Raw genomic sequence first — 21234 nt, forward strand, 5'->3', positions numbered from 1 at the left:
TAATTTCCATTAACGGGATGCCTCACGCGTGCTTTACCGACAGTACAAGTTAATAAACAATTCGTTTAACAAAAGTTAAATGCGAAGTAAATTGCAAAAACGGGCTTCTTTATGACAAGGTGCCAATTCTAACGAGTCAATCGAGCTTAAAAAAACTCAAATCGGATGAAGAATAACGCTGTACCGCTGTCCCGCGTTCTTGAAGTGGAAATGACCAAAAGTAACCTCTCTTCAAAAACGCGGCACAATGGTACATCGTTATTTTTCAACTAATTTGAGTGATTTTAAGTTCGTTTGACTCGTTAGGACTGGCACATTGTCCTACAAAGGCACGATTGTTCAATTTGCCTCGCATTTGAATTTTATTAAACGAATTGTTTATTGACTTATACTGTCGGTGAAGCTCGCGTGAGGGATCCCGTTAACAGAAGATGAAGATACTCTTCAAATCTCCCACGCTTTTAAGCTAGTATTTTATTGGTCGGAAAGTAGTGAGCACAGCCAATCCAATACAAATATATCTATTTTTATAATTCGTAAAATGGCGCTTCCAACTTCCAATTCTTGCAGTGATGCCAGAAATGACTATTTTTTCCACAGAAACAGTTGAACAGGGAGGGCAAACACACAAAGCCGTAAGCCCCTATGAGTGTGAAGTGGCTACTGCGCCAGTCAAGAGGAGAAGAGGTATGGGTTACTCACCCTACTTTAGGCCATATGCATGTGATCAGCATTCTTCTGAGCACTGCTGAGGAGTAGTGAGGACGAGGAGTGGTGAGGGTGAGGAGTAGTGAAGTTGAGTGAAGCCAGATCTTGCCTCTAACGGGATCCCTCAAGCCCTCTATAGCCAACATTACGGAACGAAAAACGAGGGAGAATTGTCCAGCGTTATTTTTCGACCGATTTTAATGATTTTTGGCTTGTTGGAACCATGGATGTAAGAACAACTTCTGGATGGAACATAAAGCCGTGGTTTTGGACGAGGGGAGTGAAACCTTAAGGGAGGGAGGGGCCGCCATCTTACCATGCACTACTAATGCTGCCACCTAATGGTAAAATCTGATTATGGAAATGTCGTGAAACGCAAATTAAATGATTAGATATTAAAAAAAATCGAAAATTTTTAAAAAATTTATTTACCTTGAAATAATGTTAATTTATTCCGAAAATGTCTTTGACTTAAAGACTCATTATTATTTTTTTTACAAATATAATGAATTCTTACTTTAATATATCTTATAATTATAGATTTAATCAAATGAACTACATGATTATCTAAAGGATTTTAGTCATAGGAATGCTTTTTTAACGTTTCAAATATAAAATCATTTTCTAATAAATTTGTAAAAACCAAATTATGTATATATAAATGGTTATATTTGTTTTCTAAGTATATTCCTCCATTTTTAGCTAAACAATATCTTATTGCCTTCTCACATTCTTTACAAATTTTTATTACACTCTCTGATGGGTATTGCAAATTACCACAGCTTTTAATATTTAAAAGGTTATATTGATAAGAGGTTTCTTTATTAGATGTTCGAGCATGGATACACTCTTCACAATGTAAGCTATTTTGAAGACCTTTACAAATAAATCCACCTATGTAGACTATAATGTTATTTGAAAATTCGCTGATATTTCGAATATCTGGAATATAACTGTGGTTTGCAATGGTATCACTAGATGTCACGTAGTGAGGCTCTATAATGTTACAGCTCTTTAGCCTTACAGAACTATTTATTATTTCTTCTGAACTTAGTGGCGTAACATGTAAAATATTTATGCGTTCTAATGGTATACAGTTACCGGTACCTGAATCCGCAATTTCTGAATGTATAAATAATTTTTTCATTGCTGCTTTAAACTGTCTTGCTGTTGGATTATTATTAAAACCTCCTCTAGCTCTTATACAACCAAAAAATAATTCTAAGTGATCCTGGCTTATTTTATACGTTGGTATGCAATTTTTGTTCACGTAAAGATTTCTTTAAAAATGTTTTTCTTGGCGTGTCATCTAGGTTTGAGTGAATAATATATTACTTATACAGGAAGAGGCACTTAAACTTTTAGATTCAACCTGGAATTATACACAAGTTTATTATTAGTTATAAAAATAGACAGCTATTGCCATAATTCTGTTAAACATAAATATAGAATGAAACCTACAGGTGAAATAATTTTTTCCTCTACATTGGAATGACAGCTATCCTTATGAATATATTCACAAATAGGTTGATGAACTGGTTTATCAATAAATTCATGAGCAGATTGATCTATAGGCTCAAAATAACTTGTGTCAATATTTTCAGTACTTCTCTGCTAAAATGAAATTTGTCTAAATAATCTTATTAAATAACTTGATACTTACAATCAACTAAATCTTTAAAATATTAAAAATATAATATAGCATGATATTTTACTAGTGGAATAGTATCATCTTTCAGTTTCCTTATGGAACAAGAAGTCTTAGCAAAATCTTCTTCTGTAAAATGTTTAGAACAGACAAATGAAAACTTAGGTAAAGAATAATTTTCAATAATGCCCAAGTTTCTGATCCATTTCTCTCTTCTTTCTTTATCCTTAGGTATTCTAATGGATTAAGATAGTTTTTATACTTTAAAAACAATACTGTAACGACGAAACTAATATTCCTTATGTCCAGTAAGCTATAAGCTACAATTGTAGGTTATAAAGTATTACGTACCGATGGAACGTAACTTTGTTATTTAATTCATAAAACTGTTGCTTGCTATTTTTATTAAAAAATTTAAAATGACAGCCCAGAACTACACAAGCTGGCATCTTCATAGAAAATTCTTTAAAATAAATTAATAAATAGAAAACATGCAATATTTCTTATCCTTTCCATGACATTACGATACTTTGCGAAACTTATTCAATTTACCGTTGGGGGCAGCATTAGTAGTGCATGGTAAAATGGCGGACACTCTCTTCGTTTCCTCCCCTAAAGGTTTCACTCCCCTCGCCTTGATGTTCACCACTGGTTGGAACCGTTAGGACTCGCACCTTGTCATAAAAAAGCCTTATTTTCCAAAAAATGAAAGAAAAAATCAAATTGTTTAAAAAATCGCATTAATAATATTTAATCGCAAAACAAATCGAAAAATCGGGCTTCTTTATGACGAGGTGCCAGACCTAACGATTCCAACAAGCCCAAAAACATTGAAATCGGTTGAGAAATAGAGCCGTACCATTGTCCCGCGTTTCTGAGGTGGACGAAAACCAAAAAATTTTAGGAAGGAAGCTAGGCTTCCGCCCCTCTCGCGGCTCACGCTAACGTGTTCCCCCACTCCAGCATCGAAACTTACTGCGAAGCTTTCCTCATATGTACGCTATTCCCCTATCTGTAACTATACACATATAAATACCGCTAAAATAATGTTGAGAACATTTCATCTTGCCGATATAATGAAATTGCTAAAAATGCAATTATCATTTTTAAATAAAATTGTAGAAAAGGAGATTTCGTAATGCTTGAAATATAAGACATACGGCGAAACGCGGGACAATGGTACAGTCGTATTTTTCAACAGAATTTGATGAGACTAGTAATAATTAAAGCCATTCTTCATGTAGATTGTCCTAAAGACCTCGCCTTTTCGATAAAGCTTATAGTTTTTCAACTATGAACGTTTGAAGTTGCACGGCGCACAAATACATATTTCTTCTCTCGCGTAGATCAGCTGTTGCGCACGTCCATCTTCAATCGTTCATAATTGGAAAACTATAAGCTTTATCGAAAATGCGAGCTCTTTAGGAAAATCTACATGAAGAACGGTTTCAGTTATGACTAGCCTCATCAAATTCTATTGAGAAATACGCCTGTACCATTGTCCCGCGTTTTGCCCTAATTTCAGGTCTTCAAGCGTCACTGACTCGTTCATTCTGCTATTTATTTCGGAACAAATAAAAGTACGATTGCACATTGAAAAATTACATTAGAAGCTCTCGATAATGTACAATGACCGGCAGAAATGGCGTCCCTTGATGCGTTTAGGAACCGCATTTTAGGATCCTTCACTGTATACTCTATTCTGCTAGGCGGAGATAGGGGAATGGAACGCGATAACTATAGTAGTTAGTTTATCTCGCTCTAAATGCGTGAGTGCGAGAGAGAGAGCTTTATACGGCATAGCAGGGCAAGCCAGGCGTCCCGACTGCTTATTTCTATCTGTGCCATTGCCTATGGCTATCTCTCTCGCTCGGTAAGAATCATTCGTCCGTCCTTGTTTAGGTCAGTTCTACGCCAATGGATACTCTCTAAAGAAGATTTTCTCAGGCGACACCATTGAAGACTGCGATTACAGCGGGGATTTTAAAATACTGTGCACCTGTCACTGTCAAACGTCAGTATGAAAGATTATTGTCGCTTACAGCGTTTGGTGCAATTAACATTATAAGTCTGGATTATTATGTGATATTCTGTAATGCACATATATATATACATATGTTAATTTACTTTTAATTTTTTAAACCAATAAGTTATTGGCATTATAGAAGAAACTCATTTAAATATAAGAATATACTGGTTTCCACTTATGTAACTTTTCTTGTAAATATAACATAATTTTAATTAATAAAATTCACTCATTTATTAATCAGACTAAGAAGAGTTATTTCTTTTAAATTTTAACATGTATAGAATAATATCCTAAACGCGCACACTTAACTAATTATTATTAGAGAAATATTTTTATAATCGTTACACATTGATAATAATATATCTCAATATCCTTCAGTTTAAAATATCATTTACATTGAAGAAATCTTGATCAATGGTCATGAAGAGTTCGTGGCTCAATGGCTAGGTCGCTTGCCTCGAAGATTAGTTAGAGCGCTTTTGTCGGTGGTTCGAATCCCGCGGGAGATATTTTTTTTTTCGTTTTAAAAGCATTACTATCTTTTCTTTTTGTTAATTATTTGGAAGCATTGCTACTGCTTCCAAACATATTTTGAAAAGTTTATTTTGCCCTGAAAAGGGCAGTTAGTCAGACACGGCTAGAGCTTCCTAATTTTTGTCAAAATTGTATGTCCTACGTAACGTCAGTTCGTCTAGTAGTCAGTCCAATATCCGCGCCGGTCAATAACTTGATTGAGTCGATTTGGAATCGATTCAATTAAGTTTTCAAGAAACTGTGGTTCATGCCGTAGGCCTTCCCACACAGCTCTTGCATTCTCAAGCACTGCTGTTTTCGTCCTCTCCCTTGGCGCGACCCATTTTTTGGTCATTCTCGCCCAAACGTTTTCTATAATATTTAAATCCGGACTCTTGGCCGGCCACTGGACCAGTTGGATTTCCGGATGATCCCCTAACCAATCACGAGTGGCGTGTGAAGTGTGAACTGCAGAATTATCCTGCACTACACGGATTATTGGCATATCTTCGGCAGAATACACAGCACGAACACTTGGAAGAAGCACCTCTTCAAGGACCGTAATGTAGTCTGCAAAGACATCTTAGGAAGAACCTCAACCAATTAACCTATCGTGCCTCCTGACACCCACCCCCAAACGCCACACGTGATTCGTCCAGAGCGATCACTCTGAACGACGTATTCGGGGTTCATCCGAGAATCGCTGGGCCTCCAGACGTGAAGAAAACGTCGGTCAACGGATGATACAAAAACCTTTTCATCGGTCCAGATCACCGTTTCCCACGTTTCACGACTGGTCGCTAAATTTTCTAATGCAAACGCGACTCTTTGTTCTCGGTGCTGAGGATTAAGAGTAATCTTGCGGGCTGGACGATAGCAATTAATGCCGGCCGCGTTAAGTCGCCGCCTACCCGATCGTTCGGATAAAGGAAATCCCGTCAAAACAATTCCGTCAACTACGCGTTCCCGAAGGGGTCTCGCGAAGTGTAGTCCACTAGGAGTTGGTCCTCTACCGGTTGTGAACCAGCAGGTCTATGATTATTTGCACGGTGATCACGCAATGCGTTACCACCGCCGCGCTGAAAAGCGGTAATCCACCGGCGAACGGTTTTCACCGAAACACCTGTAAGCGCTGCAATTTCTAAATTAGATTTTCCAGCCTCCCAAAGGCCTACAATTCGCCCCCTCAACCAAACTTCGATATTCGGTGCCATTATACGCGAAAACTAATAGCGATGCGCGAGCTCTAACCACCTAGACTGCAATGAAACAGTTTATCAAAAAGAAACAAGCTATTCAGTGGTTTGTTTACATGCACTTCCGATCAAAACAAATGCCGAAGAAGCGAGCTCCTGCTCATATGGATTAGATTACAAAAAAAGCATAAATATAACATTGTATATTTTAAGGATTGCACAAATATTTTTGAAGGCAGTAGCAATGCTTCCAAATAATTAACAAAAAGAAAAGATAGTAATGCTTTTAAAACGAAAAAAAAAATATCTCCCGCGGGATTCGAACCACCGACAAAAGCGCTCTAACTAATCTTCGAGGCAAGCGACCTAGCCATTGAGCCACGAACTCTTCATGACCATTGATCAAGATTTCTTCAATGTAAATGATATTTTAAACTGAAGGATATTGAGATATATTATTATCAATGTGTAACGATTATAAAAATATTTCTCTAATAATAATTAGTTAAGTGTGCGCGTTTAGGATATTATTCTATACATGTTAAAATTTAAAAGAAATAACTCTTCTTAGTCTGATTAATAAATGAGTGAATTTTATTAATTAAAATTATGTTATATTTACAAGAAAAGTTACATAAGTGGAAACCAGTATATTCTTATATTTAAATGAGTTTCTTCTATAATGCCAATAACTTATTGGTTTAAAAAATTAAAAGTAAATTAACATATGTATATATATATGTGCATTACAGAATATCACATAATAATCCAGACTTATAATGTTAATTGCACCAAACGCTGTAAGCGACAATAATCTTTCATACTGACGTTTGACAGTGACAGGTGCACAGTATTTTAAAATCCCCGCTGTAATCGCAGTCTTCAATGGTGTCGCCTGAGAAAATCTTCTTTAGAGAGTATCCATTGGCGTAGAACTGACCTAAACAAGGACGGACGAATGATTCTTACCGAGCGAGAGAGATAGCCATAGGCAATGGCACAGATAGAAATAAGCAGTCGGGACGCCTGGCTTGCCCTGCTATGCCGTATAAAGCTCTCTCTCTCGCACTCACGCATTTAGAGCGAGATAAACTAACTACTATAGTTATCGCGTTCCATTCCCCTATCTCCGCCTAGCAGAATAGAGTATACAGTGAAGGATCCTAAAATGCGGTTCCTAAACGCATCAAGGGACGCCATTTCTGCCGGTCATTGTACATTATCGAGAGCTTCTAATGTAATTTTTCAATGTGCAATCGTACTTTTATTTGTTCCGAAATAAATAGCAGAATGAACGAGTCAGTGACGCTTGAAGACCTGAAATTAGGGCAAAACGCGGGACAATGGTACAGGCGTATTTCTCAATAGAATTTGATGAGGCTAGTCATAACTGAAACCGTTCTTCATGTAGATTTTCCTAAAGAGCTCGCATTTTCGATAAAGCTTATAGTTTTCCAATTATGAACGATTGAAGATGGACGTGCGCAACAGCTGATCTACGCGAGAGAAGAAATATGTATTTGTGCGCCGTGCAACTTCAAACGTTCATAGTTGAAAAACTATAAGCTTTATCGAAAAGGCGAGGTCTTTAGGACAATCTACATGAAGAATGGCTTTAATTATTACTAGTCTCATCAAATTCTGTTGAAAAATACGACTGTACCATTGTCCCGCGTTTCGCCGTATGTCTTATATTTCAAGCATTACGAAATCTCCTTTTCTACAATTTTATTTAAAAATGATAATTGCATTTTTAGCAATTTCATTATATCGGCAAGATGAAATGTTCTCAACATTATTTTAGCGGTATTTATATGTGTATAGTTACAGATAGGGGAATAGCGTACATATGAGGAAAGCTTCGCAGTAAGTTTCGATGCTGGAGTGGGGGAACACGTTAGCGTGAGCCGCGAGAGGGGCGGAAGCCTAGCTTCCTTCCTAAAAATTTTTGGTTTTCGTCCACCTCAGAAACGCGGGACAATGGTACGGCTCTATTTCTCAACCGATTTCAATGTTTTTGGGCTTGTTGGAATCGTTAGGTCTGGCACCTCGTCATAAAGAAGCCCGATTTTTCGATTTGTTTTGCGATTAAATATTATTAATGCGATTTTTTAAACAATTTGATTTTTTCTTTCATTTTTTGGAAAATAAGGCTTTTTTATGACAAGGTGCGAGTCCTAACGGTTCCAACAAGCCCAAAATCATTAAAATCGGTCGAAAAATAACGCTGGACAATTCTCCCTCGTTTTTCGTTCCGTAATGTTGGCTACAGAGGGCTTGCTTGAGCGATCCGGGATCCCTCACGCGTGCTTTACCGGCAGTACAAGTCAATAAACAATTCGTTTAATAAAAGTCAAAAGCGAAGCAAATTGCAAAAACGGGCTTTTTTATGACAAGGTGCCAATTCTAACGAGTCAATCGAGCTTAAAAAAACTCAAATCGGATGAAGAATAACGCTGTACCACTGTCCCGGGTTCTTGAAGTGGAAATAACCAAAAGTGTAACCTCTCTTCAAGAACGCGGGACAGTGGTACAGCGTTATTCTTCATCCGATTTGAGTTTTTTTAAGCTCGATTGACTCGTTAGAATTGGCACCTTGTCATAAAGAAGCCCGTTTTTGCAATTTGCTTCGCATTTGAATTTTATTAAACTAATTGTTTACTGACCTGTACTGTCGGTAAAGCACGCGTGAGGGATCCCGGATCCCTCAAGCAAGCCCTCTGTAGCCAACATTACGGAACGAAAAACGAGGGAGAATTGTCCAGCGTTATTTTTCGACCGATTTTAATGATTTTGGGCTTGTTGGAACCGTTAGGACTCGCACCTTGTCATAAAAAAGCCTTATTTTCCAATAAATGAAAAAAAAATCAAATTGTTTAAAAAATCGCATTAATAATATTTAACGGGATCCCTCACGCGAGCTTTACCGACAGTACAAGTCAATAAACAATTCGTTTAATAAAATTCAAATGCGAGGCAAATTGAACAATCGTGCCTTTGTAGGACAATGTGCCAGTCCTAACGAGTCAAACGAACTTAAAATCACTCAAATTAGTTGAAAAATAACGCTGTACCATTGTGCCGCGTTTTTGAAGAGAGGTTACTTTTGGTCATTTCCACTTCAAGAACGCGGGACAGTGGTACAGCGTTATTCTTCATCCGATTTGAGTTTTTTTAAGCTCGATTGACTCGTTAGAATTGGCACCTTGTCATAAAGAAGCCCGTTTTTGCAATTTACTTCGCATTTAACTTTTGTTAAACGAATTGTTTATTAACTTGTACTGTCGGTAAAGCACGCGTGAGGGATCCCGTTAATCGCAAAACAAGTCGAAAAATCGGGCTTCTTTATGACGAGGTGCCAGACCTAACGATTCCAACAAGCCCAAAAACATTGAAATCGGCAGTGCTCAGCAGAATGCTGATCACACGAATGTGGCCTAAAGTAGTGTGAGTAACCCCTACCTTCTCCTCTTGACTGGGGCAGTAGTAGCCACTTCACACTCATAGGGACTTACGGCTTTGTGTGTTTGCCCTCCCTGTTCAACTGTTTCTGTGGAAAAAATAGTCATTTCTGGCATCACTGGCCCTATGAACAATCAGGTGCTGCAGTGCCTGCAGTGTGCTTTCGTGTATAATCACGCACTCGTCGCAAATCATCGTTTTTGTTTGGGAATTGGGATCAACAGTTTGACATTTTTAGAGCTCAAAGAAGAGTATATTCTGAATCGAGTGTCAAATAGCAAAGAAACTAAACAGTTTGAAAATTCTATTATGGTCAATTATTCTAAGATATTCAGGTTAGAGTAGATGACGATTAACAACATATACAGCAATAAATCGTGACACATCGCTATCTCTTCAAAGGAAGCCCTTCAAAGAAAAACTTTTGTTTGCCACGAAGAACAAGCAATTGATAGCTTTTTGAAATGGGAGTAATATTTTTAGAGCATATCGGAGGTACTCGCCTTTTCTCATGCGCGTCTTGTGATACAAACTTGACTAACAGAGGCCAGCTAATCAGCACTAGATTTACTGGAGCTACAGGACGAGCTTTTCTTTTTAATAAAGTTGTGAATCTTAACTATAGGTAAAGAGCTTCTCTTCTTACTACCATGTCATCATATATTTTATCATAATAGATGATTTCTTTCTAGTGAAGTGCAGGATAGAGTTATGTTAACTGGCCGTCATATGGTAAGGGATGTTAGCTGCAAGAATTGTGATGCAAAACTTGGATGGGTATATGAGTTTGCCACAGATGAAAATCAAAGATACAAAGAGGGACGTGTTATTTTGGAGAGGGCATTAGTCACAGAAAGTGATGGCATGGGAGAAAATATTTAAAACCTAATATTAATAGTGAATTTTAGGCCGAGTAAGGTCTTTTTTGCTCTATTAGCAAATAGGATAAATATTGTGAATGAACTGTTTGTTTTTATTGTTGCTAATATATTAAGCCTTTAGTTTATTCCAAATGTCTCATTATAAAAGGGGAAATAAGTATTATTGATACTGGATCTTGTTTGCTGGAGTCTTGAGAATTTTGTTCTGTCATCAGTTTACATGAATGTTTATAAATTTTATATTATCATTAACAGTTTAGCTACAGGTTTGGCCATCCATCATGTCAATAACCAGTGTAAATGAAATTAATGAAACCAAAGTTTATTTTTGTCCATGACTCACAAATATCTGCTAATTGAATTTTGATAAATATAATAAAATAGTATTTTTAATATAAGTTTTTGAATATTTGTCTTTATTTTCTACAGATTTTTACTCTTAGATAAACATTGCTCTAGCTGAATATCAAATTAAAAAAAAATTGTTTCAAAAGATTTTAAGTACTTTGGCTATAATTTAAATAAATTTTCTACCCCATAATGTGGGAAAACGAAATAGTAGATTATAAAGTAGGTAGAGGTAGGTAAGTAGATGTTTGACCTAGCCAAGGTAGATCGTGTAGTCTCATCCAATCCACTGTCCACGCAGTCTAGACTGGTCTAGACCAGTCTAGACTGGCAGGCCAACTAGGAATTGCGTAAAACATTGAGGGCCAGTTGTTCCACCTATTGGCAAACGTCTGGATAAATTTATCCGTTTGGTAAAGCTTGAAATTGAATAGAATTTACCACAGTTTGTAAATTTTACCAAGCAGATAAATTTTACCAATAGGTGGAAAAACCGGCCCTGAAGCTGGTAAATAAAGGAGAACAAATTTGGCGCGCGGCTCGGTGAGGCAGATGTAAAAGCAAATGATTGGTGGACGAGCTCGGGCCTAGGAATATTGGACCAATGAGGTCAGAATATGGAATGTCGGAGAAAAGGCGGTAGCCAGTGCGATCGCGTCAAAGCTCACGTAGACTCCACCAACAACCAGAAGAATCAGAACCGGTGCGGAGCATCGCATCAGCTTACCACAGCTTAGCTTTAGCTTTAGATTATCGCAACCGCAACCAGTTCACTACCACCACCGCCGCCACCACCACCACTACTACTACTATACAAAACCACATGGTGGATGGATGAACGTGAACAACGTATACCTCTGTCTCCACTTTTGTTCGGATGAAAAATGTTATAATTCAGTAGTCTTACTGTTTTTCTGCGCGCGACTGGATATTCGACGGGTTCGACGAACGACGGACAATACCGACCCTGCTTCTACATGGTAATTCAAATCTTTTCGTGCCTCTCTCTTTTTCTCCGCCCCCCTCTCTTTTTCTCTTTATCTTTTTCTCCCGTTCTGCTTCTATTTCATCTCTCACCAATACTGTTAAAGAGTACCGATTTAATGGCCGATCAGCAACCTCGAGAAACACTAATTTTCATCTTCACTTGGTATTTTTATTTACTCTATTCACCTTTCATCTTATAAACGCTACGCATTATTTATATGAAAAAAGAACATTTAAATTTCCTTGACACAAGGAGACATTCTTTTTGTTTTCTTTCATGTTTTCTGGACCCCCCTCACCCTTTCTCTATCACTCTCTTTCCCAGTCTGTAACTGGCTGGTTTCGTCTTTCCTTTTCTCGCTTCCTAGTCACTGATCTCTCGTCTCTCCTGCTCTCCTCCCGCCCGACTCCGCTCCGTCCCTTGTTCTCGTCGCGACTCGCGATATCCCCTAGCGGTGGCTTGGTTCACAAACAAGCAAAAGCAAAGTGGAGAAAAGAATTTCTCAGTGATTAGTATTGAAATTCTCAATCTTCTTCTCTACTAGGAATGTTATACCGTGCTTTTCTGACTTTTCTTAAAGAAAAATGTTAATCGAAGCAGTTTTTTTATACGTCACTGGTGATTTTCAATGCTGTTGCAACGGATCCTCAAGCAGCTATAAATACACCCGCATCGTGGGGTAAACAAACTTGACCTCAGCTGAATTTTATCACTTATTTCTTATTTTCCAACTCTAAAGTACCTTCTCCAATTTTTCGAAGTTCTGATTCATTCAACCTCAAAACTCAACATATCTTTCAGCCTTCATTATCAATCCGTTTGTATCTCTCTAATGAGTAGAGTTACAAAACATACAGGTTTAGCGCCATTTGTCCCCCAGATGCACCGGAAATCATTTCCAGAACGGCTCCAATTTTATTGTTATTGTCACACGTCTGTATACGCGTATTGAGTGATTTTCTGTATATGTGTAGACCTGCCTGTCGTCTACCTTCACCTGTCCATGCATGTATATACACATATACTACATATTTAGGGGAATTTTCGGTTGACAAGATCCACAATATTTTGTCTTTCAAATTGTTGAAGTTTTGATTTAACGATTATCGCCCCCTTTTTCTAAGTGTCTCTGTTTACAGTTGTCATGTAAATACTTTGCTTTATTATTTATTAGGTGATGTATCTTTCTATAACGGAAATTAATATGCTACTTTAACTGGTTGCTTGTTTTGATTTTAACAATGTTACTTTATCATACTATCTATCTCTTTGAAAAGTTCAGGGTTATCTTCAATCGTACGTTTTATATAAAATAAGAAAAATATGAATGATGTATTTTGTCAATTTAACAATTTTTTCTTTTCCTTTTGTGATGGTTTCTTTTTTTGTAACATGATTACAGATTGTCAGAGGGTAGCGCAAATTATTAATTAAAGCTTTCAGGAAAGAGTAATTCTTTGAGCTTTTATTAATAATTGAAATATCCAAACCTCCAAAGGCTAAAAAATATTAAAAGATGAAGTGGTCGCCAGGAGCATTGTTCTGTGAGCAAGTGGGTGAGCTGACAAGAGTTTTTTCTCAGTGGAATGAATGCGAGCAGACTGTTGTGCTCTATGCCTTGCTGAGACGTATTCCTGCTGTTCAGGCTAGATTTCTGGCTCAAGCAGTTCAACACTCCCTACATTCAGTATCGGAATTAGATACTCAAGAGCTTAATGCAAATAATCCAGGTAAAGAATTAAAACACTACTATCATTACAATATTTTATTTTCCATGCTTCACAAGAGAATAAAATTAATTCTTCTTTTCTTGCAGTCTTTGTTAACTCGTTATTATCAGAGTCAACAGAGGTTGCCATCAATCAACTTTTGACGCATCTCCCATTGCTAAGGCCTGGCAATGTAGATTGTAAGCAATGTTATTTGGTGGCAATACCAGAATTGGTCAGCCACTGTATAAGCACTGGCCAGTTCACTGAGCAAACACAACAGCTGCTGAGCTATACTTTAATCCATCCAGCCATTACTAGTCAAGATAGGCGATCGCTAACTTTATGGCTTAGACATTTAGAAGAACGTATCAGTGGCACTGCTCCAATTCCCAATCTTGATGAATATACAAATACATCCACAAGGTAAGAAAATAAATTAGAAAAATATAATTGTACAACAGCTGCACAAATTTATCAAATGTCTAACCTAGATGGGACAATACTTGGCAAAGAAATTCAAAGCAACAAACGCAGAATGATCAAACAAATCTATTTGGAAGTCAAGGAAGTACCACGTTCAATCTTCAGTTCCCTCCTCCTGTAGCTCGTCAACGCCGTTCAAACAGTTTGACGCCACCAGTAGCACCGCCACAACATTTGGAGGTTATTGACCGTACTAATAATTTAAATAGTTCGAACAGACATAAGCCACGAAGCTTTAGCGTCTCAGGGGATCATACAAGTAAATATTCATCTTAACTTAATTATGCTTGTTGGAAGAATCTCTAGCCGTCTGATGAAAGAATACATTTTAGCCGGTAGCCTCATCGGGCTAGGACCCTTGAGTCCACAGAGCTCTTGTGCCAGTAGCGGCAGCGAAGGACGTCTGGATGAAACATCGAATCGATCATTGGCCAGTGGAATGCGAGGTTATTTTTATCTTGTGTTTTGGATATTCAATCGCTTTAGTTTAGACTTTAAAAATGTTTCTTTTCTCTTTTTTTTTACAGACGTACCGTCCTGGCTAAAAACTTTACGTCTCCATAAATACAGTTATCTGTTCACCACTCTAAACTACGAAGAGATGCTGACATTAACGGAAGATCAACTCGCGGAACAAGGTGTAACGAAAGGGGCGAGGCACAAGTTGGCTCTTTCCATTGCCAAACTTCAACAGCGTTACACAACATTACTGAATTTGGAGAAAGATCTCTTACAATCTACTCGCGATGGAAGTCAATCCACTTCCTTCTCGCAAAGCTCGGCTCTTCTAGTCAACACCCTAGATGAGCTTAAAACTATCCTTGCTACACCCATGAAGCCAAGTCGAGAAAATGACGCTCAAGACATACCTGCCCAATTCACTAAAGTTCTCGGAAAGCGTAAGTGAAAGACATTTATATATATATATATGTTAGTTATTATAATTTTTTTATTCATTTTGTTCATATTTACAGTGTGCAGCAGATTGGCTTTGGATAGCGTTGACGATGGAATCCTGTGTGCCTGCGTGAACATTTTGGAGAAAGTGTTGCAACACGATTGCTTTACACCAAATCAGAAGGAGAAAGTACAGCAATGGCGTAGTAGACTGGGCAATCCTAGACCCAATCCAAAGTAATTTGATTACCATTCAGAACAAATTAAATTTTAACGGTATGCTAATAATATAGTGTTAATTCCAATGTTTAGGTGGCAACATAATTATGGCTATAATAATCGTAGATATTGTAGCCCACAACAGCATGCTAGAAAGCCTAGCCTAAACTTAGGCCACATACATAATAATCATTCACATAACAATAGCTTCCTGGTGAGCCCACACAGAAACAGCATATCTACACCTTATCTTCAGAATAATCAGAATCAAACCGCGATCCAGAATAGTTTGCGTCTTTCCCATGCTGTTGAGAAGAGACCAAGCTTACAGGAAACTAGTTTAGAGGTACGTCAGAAGTTCTTTCAATAATAATTGATCGCTTCTTAATATAATCAACAATGAACCTTTTCTCACGTAGCAGCTACAAAGAACTCTGCAACGCACCTACAGCGCTCCAAGGGATAATTTTCCTGGTCAAAGTGGAAACACAACAGAAACAACGGAACCGGAAATAAATTCACGCCTTGAATCGCTATGCTTACGCATGACCGAGCAAGCTATTGGCGGTTTTGGAGAGGCTTAAGGTAAACTAGAGATCGAATTCACATTAACATGGGCTGATAAAAATTAATCATAAATGAAGGAAGCATGCTGTTAATTTGCCAAAGTAACAGAAAATATAGGAAGACATTGTAAATGGGATGGACACCGTTGATTTGCTAAAAATCAACGATAATTAATTGACTAAGGAGCTTTTTGAAGCTCTGCTAATTAGCGAACTAGCTAATTATAAAATACACGTAAATACGAGAGCGCGCGCGCGCGCGCACAAACTCATACACTCAGTGTTTTAACCGCTCTACCAAATGGAACTGTCTGACAAACGAGACTCGAACGAAAAGAGAAGTCTCTGAGCGAAATATTATAATAACGATATAAACGAATCAGATTTTTTTATTGTATTCATTGCAATTGTATTATTTAACTAGAAAGCTGACAGATTTTGGCAACGCCAAATGCTACCAGAAAGATAGATTCTTTCCTTATATATACTTGCATCTATATGTCGAATATATCATACGCACATGCGAGAAGCGTGTATCTGCAACGTGTGTGTGTATATGTATATATATATATGAGAAATTAATTAAGAGAATTTAAATTTTTGGGGGGAGGGGGTGAATAGATAAAATGGACGAATTGTAACGAACGATAAAACGATAGAGGAAAAAGTACATAATTGCACCGTACGATATTTGCAATATTATTTTTGTGTTATCCATTTCGGGAAATGGAATTTGTCTAATTTTAAGCGTCAGGTCACATTATAATAATGTATCGTAATTCATTTTAATGAACGGACTGATTTTACTCTTTTATTATTATTAATTAATTATTACGACAGCTGCTATTGTTGCTACTATTATGTTATTACTATCATCAAAACTATTACTATTATTACTACCACTGCTATTATTATAAAAAATAACGCAAATGCTATAATCTCCCGTCTGTTAAAAAAACATACTTAAAGGCCCTTGTCTTGATCGTAAACATTATTAAGACTGTAGGTTTAGAATTCTTCAGTCCAGTCAGACTAAGCTCTCCACTATATCAAGCGTCGGCTTTAGTTTCAAAGCTTTTTATAATTTGTTAATTAATCTTATTGAGCGACTGGCTGAGACTTAAAAACAGCAGAAAAGACACGAAACGTTCTTTTTCTTTAATAAAAAGAATTTTGGAGTCTTTGTTTCACATTTATACAAAAACATCGAGAGAATGTAAGAGCAAATGATATTCGGAATGATTGAAGTGTATAACCTTAGCCTCTCAGATATCTGTAGCCTGAAAATATCAAATAATTTGAAGAGAAAATGTATTATTTTTTAATTTAGACTTTAAGTAAACAATTATTAAGGTTTAACAAGTTTGTTACTTCTAAATTTTCTATTAATCACAGAGCTATTCTAACAATGCCTGACCATCAGGGGTAGAGCTTGCCAGATTATTTTACAAACAGAAAGCTTCGAATAACCCAATTGTTAAATCTAATAACTTTTTAATTAAAGACTAAAATTAAAAATGATATTGGAGTTCTTTAGAAATATGTATACTGTAGGTCTATTTTTTTCACTGCACTAGTGCACACTAGCTCAATAAGTTAGAATAAGAGAAAATATGTTTAAAACACTTTTGTCTTATTTCAACTAATTGTACCAGTTCAGCAAAGCAGTGAAAAAAAACAGACCCTTCGTGGAATTATCAGGCTGATAGTAATTGAGCTGTTATGGATATATAAAAAGAGAGTATGCGCGTGTGAGAGAGAGAGAGAGAAATTTTTCAAATATATTTTTTACCTTCGTAACTCAGCTTTCTCGAAGTAACATTCAAGTATTAGGTGTATGCTTAATAGTTGGCGCACAGATCTCGTGAATATACGTGTGTGTATTCTTCATTTTATTACACTTTTAATTTTTTATTATTATCAATATTATTATAACTATACGAGGTACTACTAAGGGCAACAAAAATAAGGAAGAAAACAAATTAAAAGAAGGATACGATAAGAGTAATAATTTTTGTAAAATTAGTCAATATTTGTCGTTGTATAGTTGGATAAAAGAAGCGACATCGAAATCTGTGTTAAATAAAAAGCATACATCGTATTCCGCTGACAATGCATATGTAGATTTTTGTGAAATCGAGACACTTGATAGAATACGGAGTTACATGTACACACAGAATCACAGAAGAATAATTGTAACACCATTCGGAGAAATAAATGGCGGATGCTCTAGCATATTTTCGTGCAACAAATGAAATCTATTGAGTATATTATAATAGTAATGTTAGATCGTAATGTCGGTAGATAAAAGCGAAACAAAAAAATTGTAACGAAAGACTGAATATTCCATACGTCTTTGGGTTTAGTCGGAAGGCTTACAGAGTCCCGACGAATTATTTACGGACCTTTTAGGCGTGTGTAGTAAAAGCAATTGGAAGACTGTGGGAGACGAATGAAAAATTGTCGAAAAATATTAAGAATTGACAGAGTTGAAAAGTTAACGGAATTATATAAACAGGAAGTAAAAAAGCTAGTAATGTCTAGGTAATAACGATTTATTATTGTAAGAGTATATTATTGTACTAGATGATAAATCATGTAAAGCTGTGCAGTGATTACTGGATAGGCATAAAAGTATCCTTGTCGACACATACATAGTTATAGTTCTCCAAGGAACTGGTGGTGGAGAGAGAGAGAGAGAGAGAGAGAGAGAGAGACTACCAAAGGAAAAAGTGGCAGACTTATTTCATTGATATTGAAGTTAATCCAATATTGAAATTCAGTTTTTCTAACTCATACACACATGGAAATCTACCCTCGCGTCTAACCCCTAACTCATGCATTACCCAACTAATGGGACACGCATAATCCAATCGATCAAATTAAATAGTGTTAATTCTAAAAATTATGATCAAAAACTAGTCAAGCGATGAGTTTTTTTGTTATTTTTATCAGAACTAATAAGTGTAGCGAATGCTTATGCGTAAAGGAAGGAGATTTATGGTACAGAAGACAAGAAGATTAATTCTTCGGTTCTTTAATTATGTGCAAAAAGTTCAGGCTTTTTTCATTCCATTTTGTTTCGTGTTTATTTTCCTTCAATCGAGAGATTACGAGCTTGAACTTTTTGCTCAAATTTCTGTGGATTTTGAGGGTTCTTATAACTCTCCGAGATATATATATATATATATATTCTCCGCAGAAGCAGCAGGTCTTTTGAACAGATATCGATATCGAGAAGCGTGCTTACGTAGATTATGTACCATTTGGTTGACTCGTCTTTTCAACACGTCAGGCGAAATTGAAAACGACTGCCAACAAGAGATGATAGAGATTGATTCATAAAAAGGCAGGACCTAATTAATTAAGAAGGTATAGGGAAGCGTATATATATATATATTAGGGTGGCCATAAAAAAAGAAAATTTTTTCCGGTGCTTTTATTTTATTAAGAATGATGAAAAAATAGGAATCAAATTTTTTTAGATTTTTTTGAAGCCGTTAAATGGTACCGATATCGTTTTTAAAATTAAAAATTTAGTTTTATTGAAAACGATTTAACAAAATTATAAATTAATATTGTGCTGGATTAATGTTTTTTTTATTACATTTTCTTGTAATTTAACTAAAGGACTTTTCAAAGCACAATATTAATTTATAATTGCGTTAAATCGTTTTCAATAAATCTAAATTTTTAATTTTAAAATCGATATTGGCACATTTTAACGGCTTTAAAAATTCTATAAATTCGAGGATCTCTTTTTTTTATAATTTTTGACAAATTAAAAGCTTATTGGAATTTTGGTTTACATCTAACCTCGAAAAAGTGGAAGAACATCGGATTTTTAACTTTAAAAACGATATCGGCACCATTTAACGGCTTCAAAAATATCTAAAAAAATTCGATTCCTATTTTTGCATCATTCTTAACAAAATAAAAGCACCGGAAAAAAATTTCTTTTTTTATGGCCACCCTAATATATATATATATATATATATATGCAAGATAGTAGAGAATCATGCGTCAGGGGCCGTTCACTAATCTGTTTAATTACTCTTGTCAACAGCGACTTACTTATTGTTAATATAACTCTCCACCTCTCTCAGCAAACGCAATACGCCTACGTCAAGGCTGGTCCTCTTCTTCTAAATAATCTACGGGATACTTCGCAAAGACTGATGTAGAATACTGTACTTACAGAATTTTTAAAAAACAAATGCAAAAGAAAACATGTCAATCATCAAGTATCGTTTTAATTAATAATAAATCATAGATGTGAGAGGACACTCAACGAAATGTGTTGAGTTTAATTGAGTTGAGACCAACTCCGTAGACCTGTATCGACTCGAATCGATGAAAAACAACAACTTTGTATATGAATGGATAATATGGCTTATATTACCGATTGTATTTTATTCCTTTTGCCACTCGTTCTTCACCTTATCCATTCATCGTACAAGTTTTTGCTGCTTATGTAGTGGTACAGTAAAGTAGGATAAATGATTTCTCGTGAAGATAGAAAGTTCGACAATATTTATGAATATGTGATGTATGAAGTAAGGAATATTCATTGAAAAATTATCAGAAAATTTGTATCTGATCAGAGACACCATTTGTTTAACTGTATACATTTATTTTATGTATATTCAATAGTGGATGTTTCGCGTATTTTAAATGACTCGGCATAATTTTTGTTGACTTGCTTTATACCATGAATTTTCATGAATGATGTCTTAAAGGTTCTATTGAGAAATTCACCAATTTCAACTGAAACAATGGAAATAATTTTGAACAAACATCATTTTTATTTTACCATCATTTTACCAACAGGTACCTGTCATTCATGTCGATATTTAATACCACTACTGACATGTGCAATCTATTCGATTTGAACGAAACGTCAATGTATTAAAGAATGTATCATGTTTGAAACGATTCTCGAATATCGTTAAACTGACCGACATGTGGGTAGTAAAATGCTGTTTCAGCTGATTATTCAGTGAACCATTTTAATAAGTAAAGTGCATATTTTATTCAAGACATCATTTGTACTATAAGCTGTATGTATCCAATTTTCCTTGGCCGGTAATTTGCGATGCAAGATTTTTTGAATAAAATCATATAGAAAAAATAAAAAATAAAACGTCAAAGTTTCCTCAGTAAGAGCGTGAAAGCATTTAAATGCCATTTAAGCTTCCGGCCAAGATTTCCAATGACAGTCCAAAAAAATCGTTATCAAGATTAATGTGCTAATTAAATGATGGTTGATGATTGTTGGAAGATCCGTAGCCCACTTGGAGATATAATGTATTTCTTGATTCGATACGAGTACTGCACTTTTTGGATTGTCATGCTACTAACTGGAATATATTTAGTCACGTAAGCTGGACAACTTGTAAAAATGCAATTTTTGTACTGTTATAAAGTTAAATAGACAAAGGTACACTGACGTTGTAGCATGAAGTAACATTTTTCAATAAAAGATTTTCATACGCAGATTAATTTTTCGAATATTCATTTTTCGTCCTTTCTAAACAAACAAGTCTTTCATTTCAGGCTAAGGTTCGTGACAAACAATTCTAAT

General features: G+C 36.0%; 1 protein-coding gene and 1 long non-coding RNA gene across 4 annotated transcripts; one reads left to right on the plus strand and one right to left on the minus strand.

The window, feature by feature from the left end:
* Positions 1 to 1184: 1184 nt before the first annotated feature.
* LOC136776822 (uncharacterized) lies at positions 1185 to 2862 on the minus strand. The gene is made up of 3 exons (XR_010823154.1): positions 2708 to 2862; positions 2170 to 2592; positions 1185 to 2080 (listed from the first exon to the last, which is right to left on the minus strand). It is a non-coding gene; the product is annotated as an uncharacterized lncRNA (long non-coding RNA).
* Positions 2863 to 11369: 8507 nt separating this feature from the next.
* On the plus strand, positions 11370 to 21149 carry smg (sterile alpha motif domain containing protein 4 smaug). Of its 3 annotated transcripts, none has more exons than XM_066733272.1 (9): positions 11370 to 11765; positions 13176 to 13503; positions 13590 to 13908; positions 13977 to 14227; positions 14289 to 14414; positions 14496 to 14867; positions 14943 to 15102; positions 15178 to 15430; positions 15507 to 21149. In XM_066733272.1, the coding sequence occupies exons 2-9, from the start codon at positions 13290 to 13292 to the stop codon at positions 15666 to 15668; spliced, it is 1857 nt and encodes a 618-aa protein (XP_066589369.1). In that variant the 5' UTR covers positions 11370 to 11765; positions 13176 to 13289; the 3' UTR covers positions 15669 to 21149. The 3 variants fall into 3 exon arrangements, with proteins under 3 accessions (XP_066589369.1, XP_066589367.1, XP_066589370.1); XM_066733270.1 differs by having other exon boundaries at positions 11373 to 11765; positions 15504 to 21149; XM_066733273.1 differs by having other exon boundaries at positions 11375 to 11765; positions 14301 to 14414; positions 15504 to 21149.
* The last annotated feature ends 85 nt before the right edge of the window (positions 21150 to 21234 follow it).

This window comes from Prorops nasuta, unplaced genomic scaffold (genome assembly GCF_024137725.1).
Source record: "Prorops nasuta isolate Cenicafe-Biocafe unplaced genomic scaffold, Cenicafe_Pnas_1.2 PNAS00010, whole genome shotgun sequence".
Classification (NCBI taxonomy): domain Eukaryota; kingdom Metazoa; phylum Arthropoda; class Insecta; order Hymenoptera; family Bethylidae; genus Prorops; species Prorops nasuta.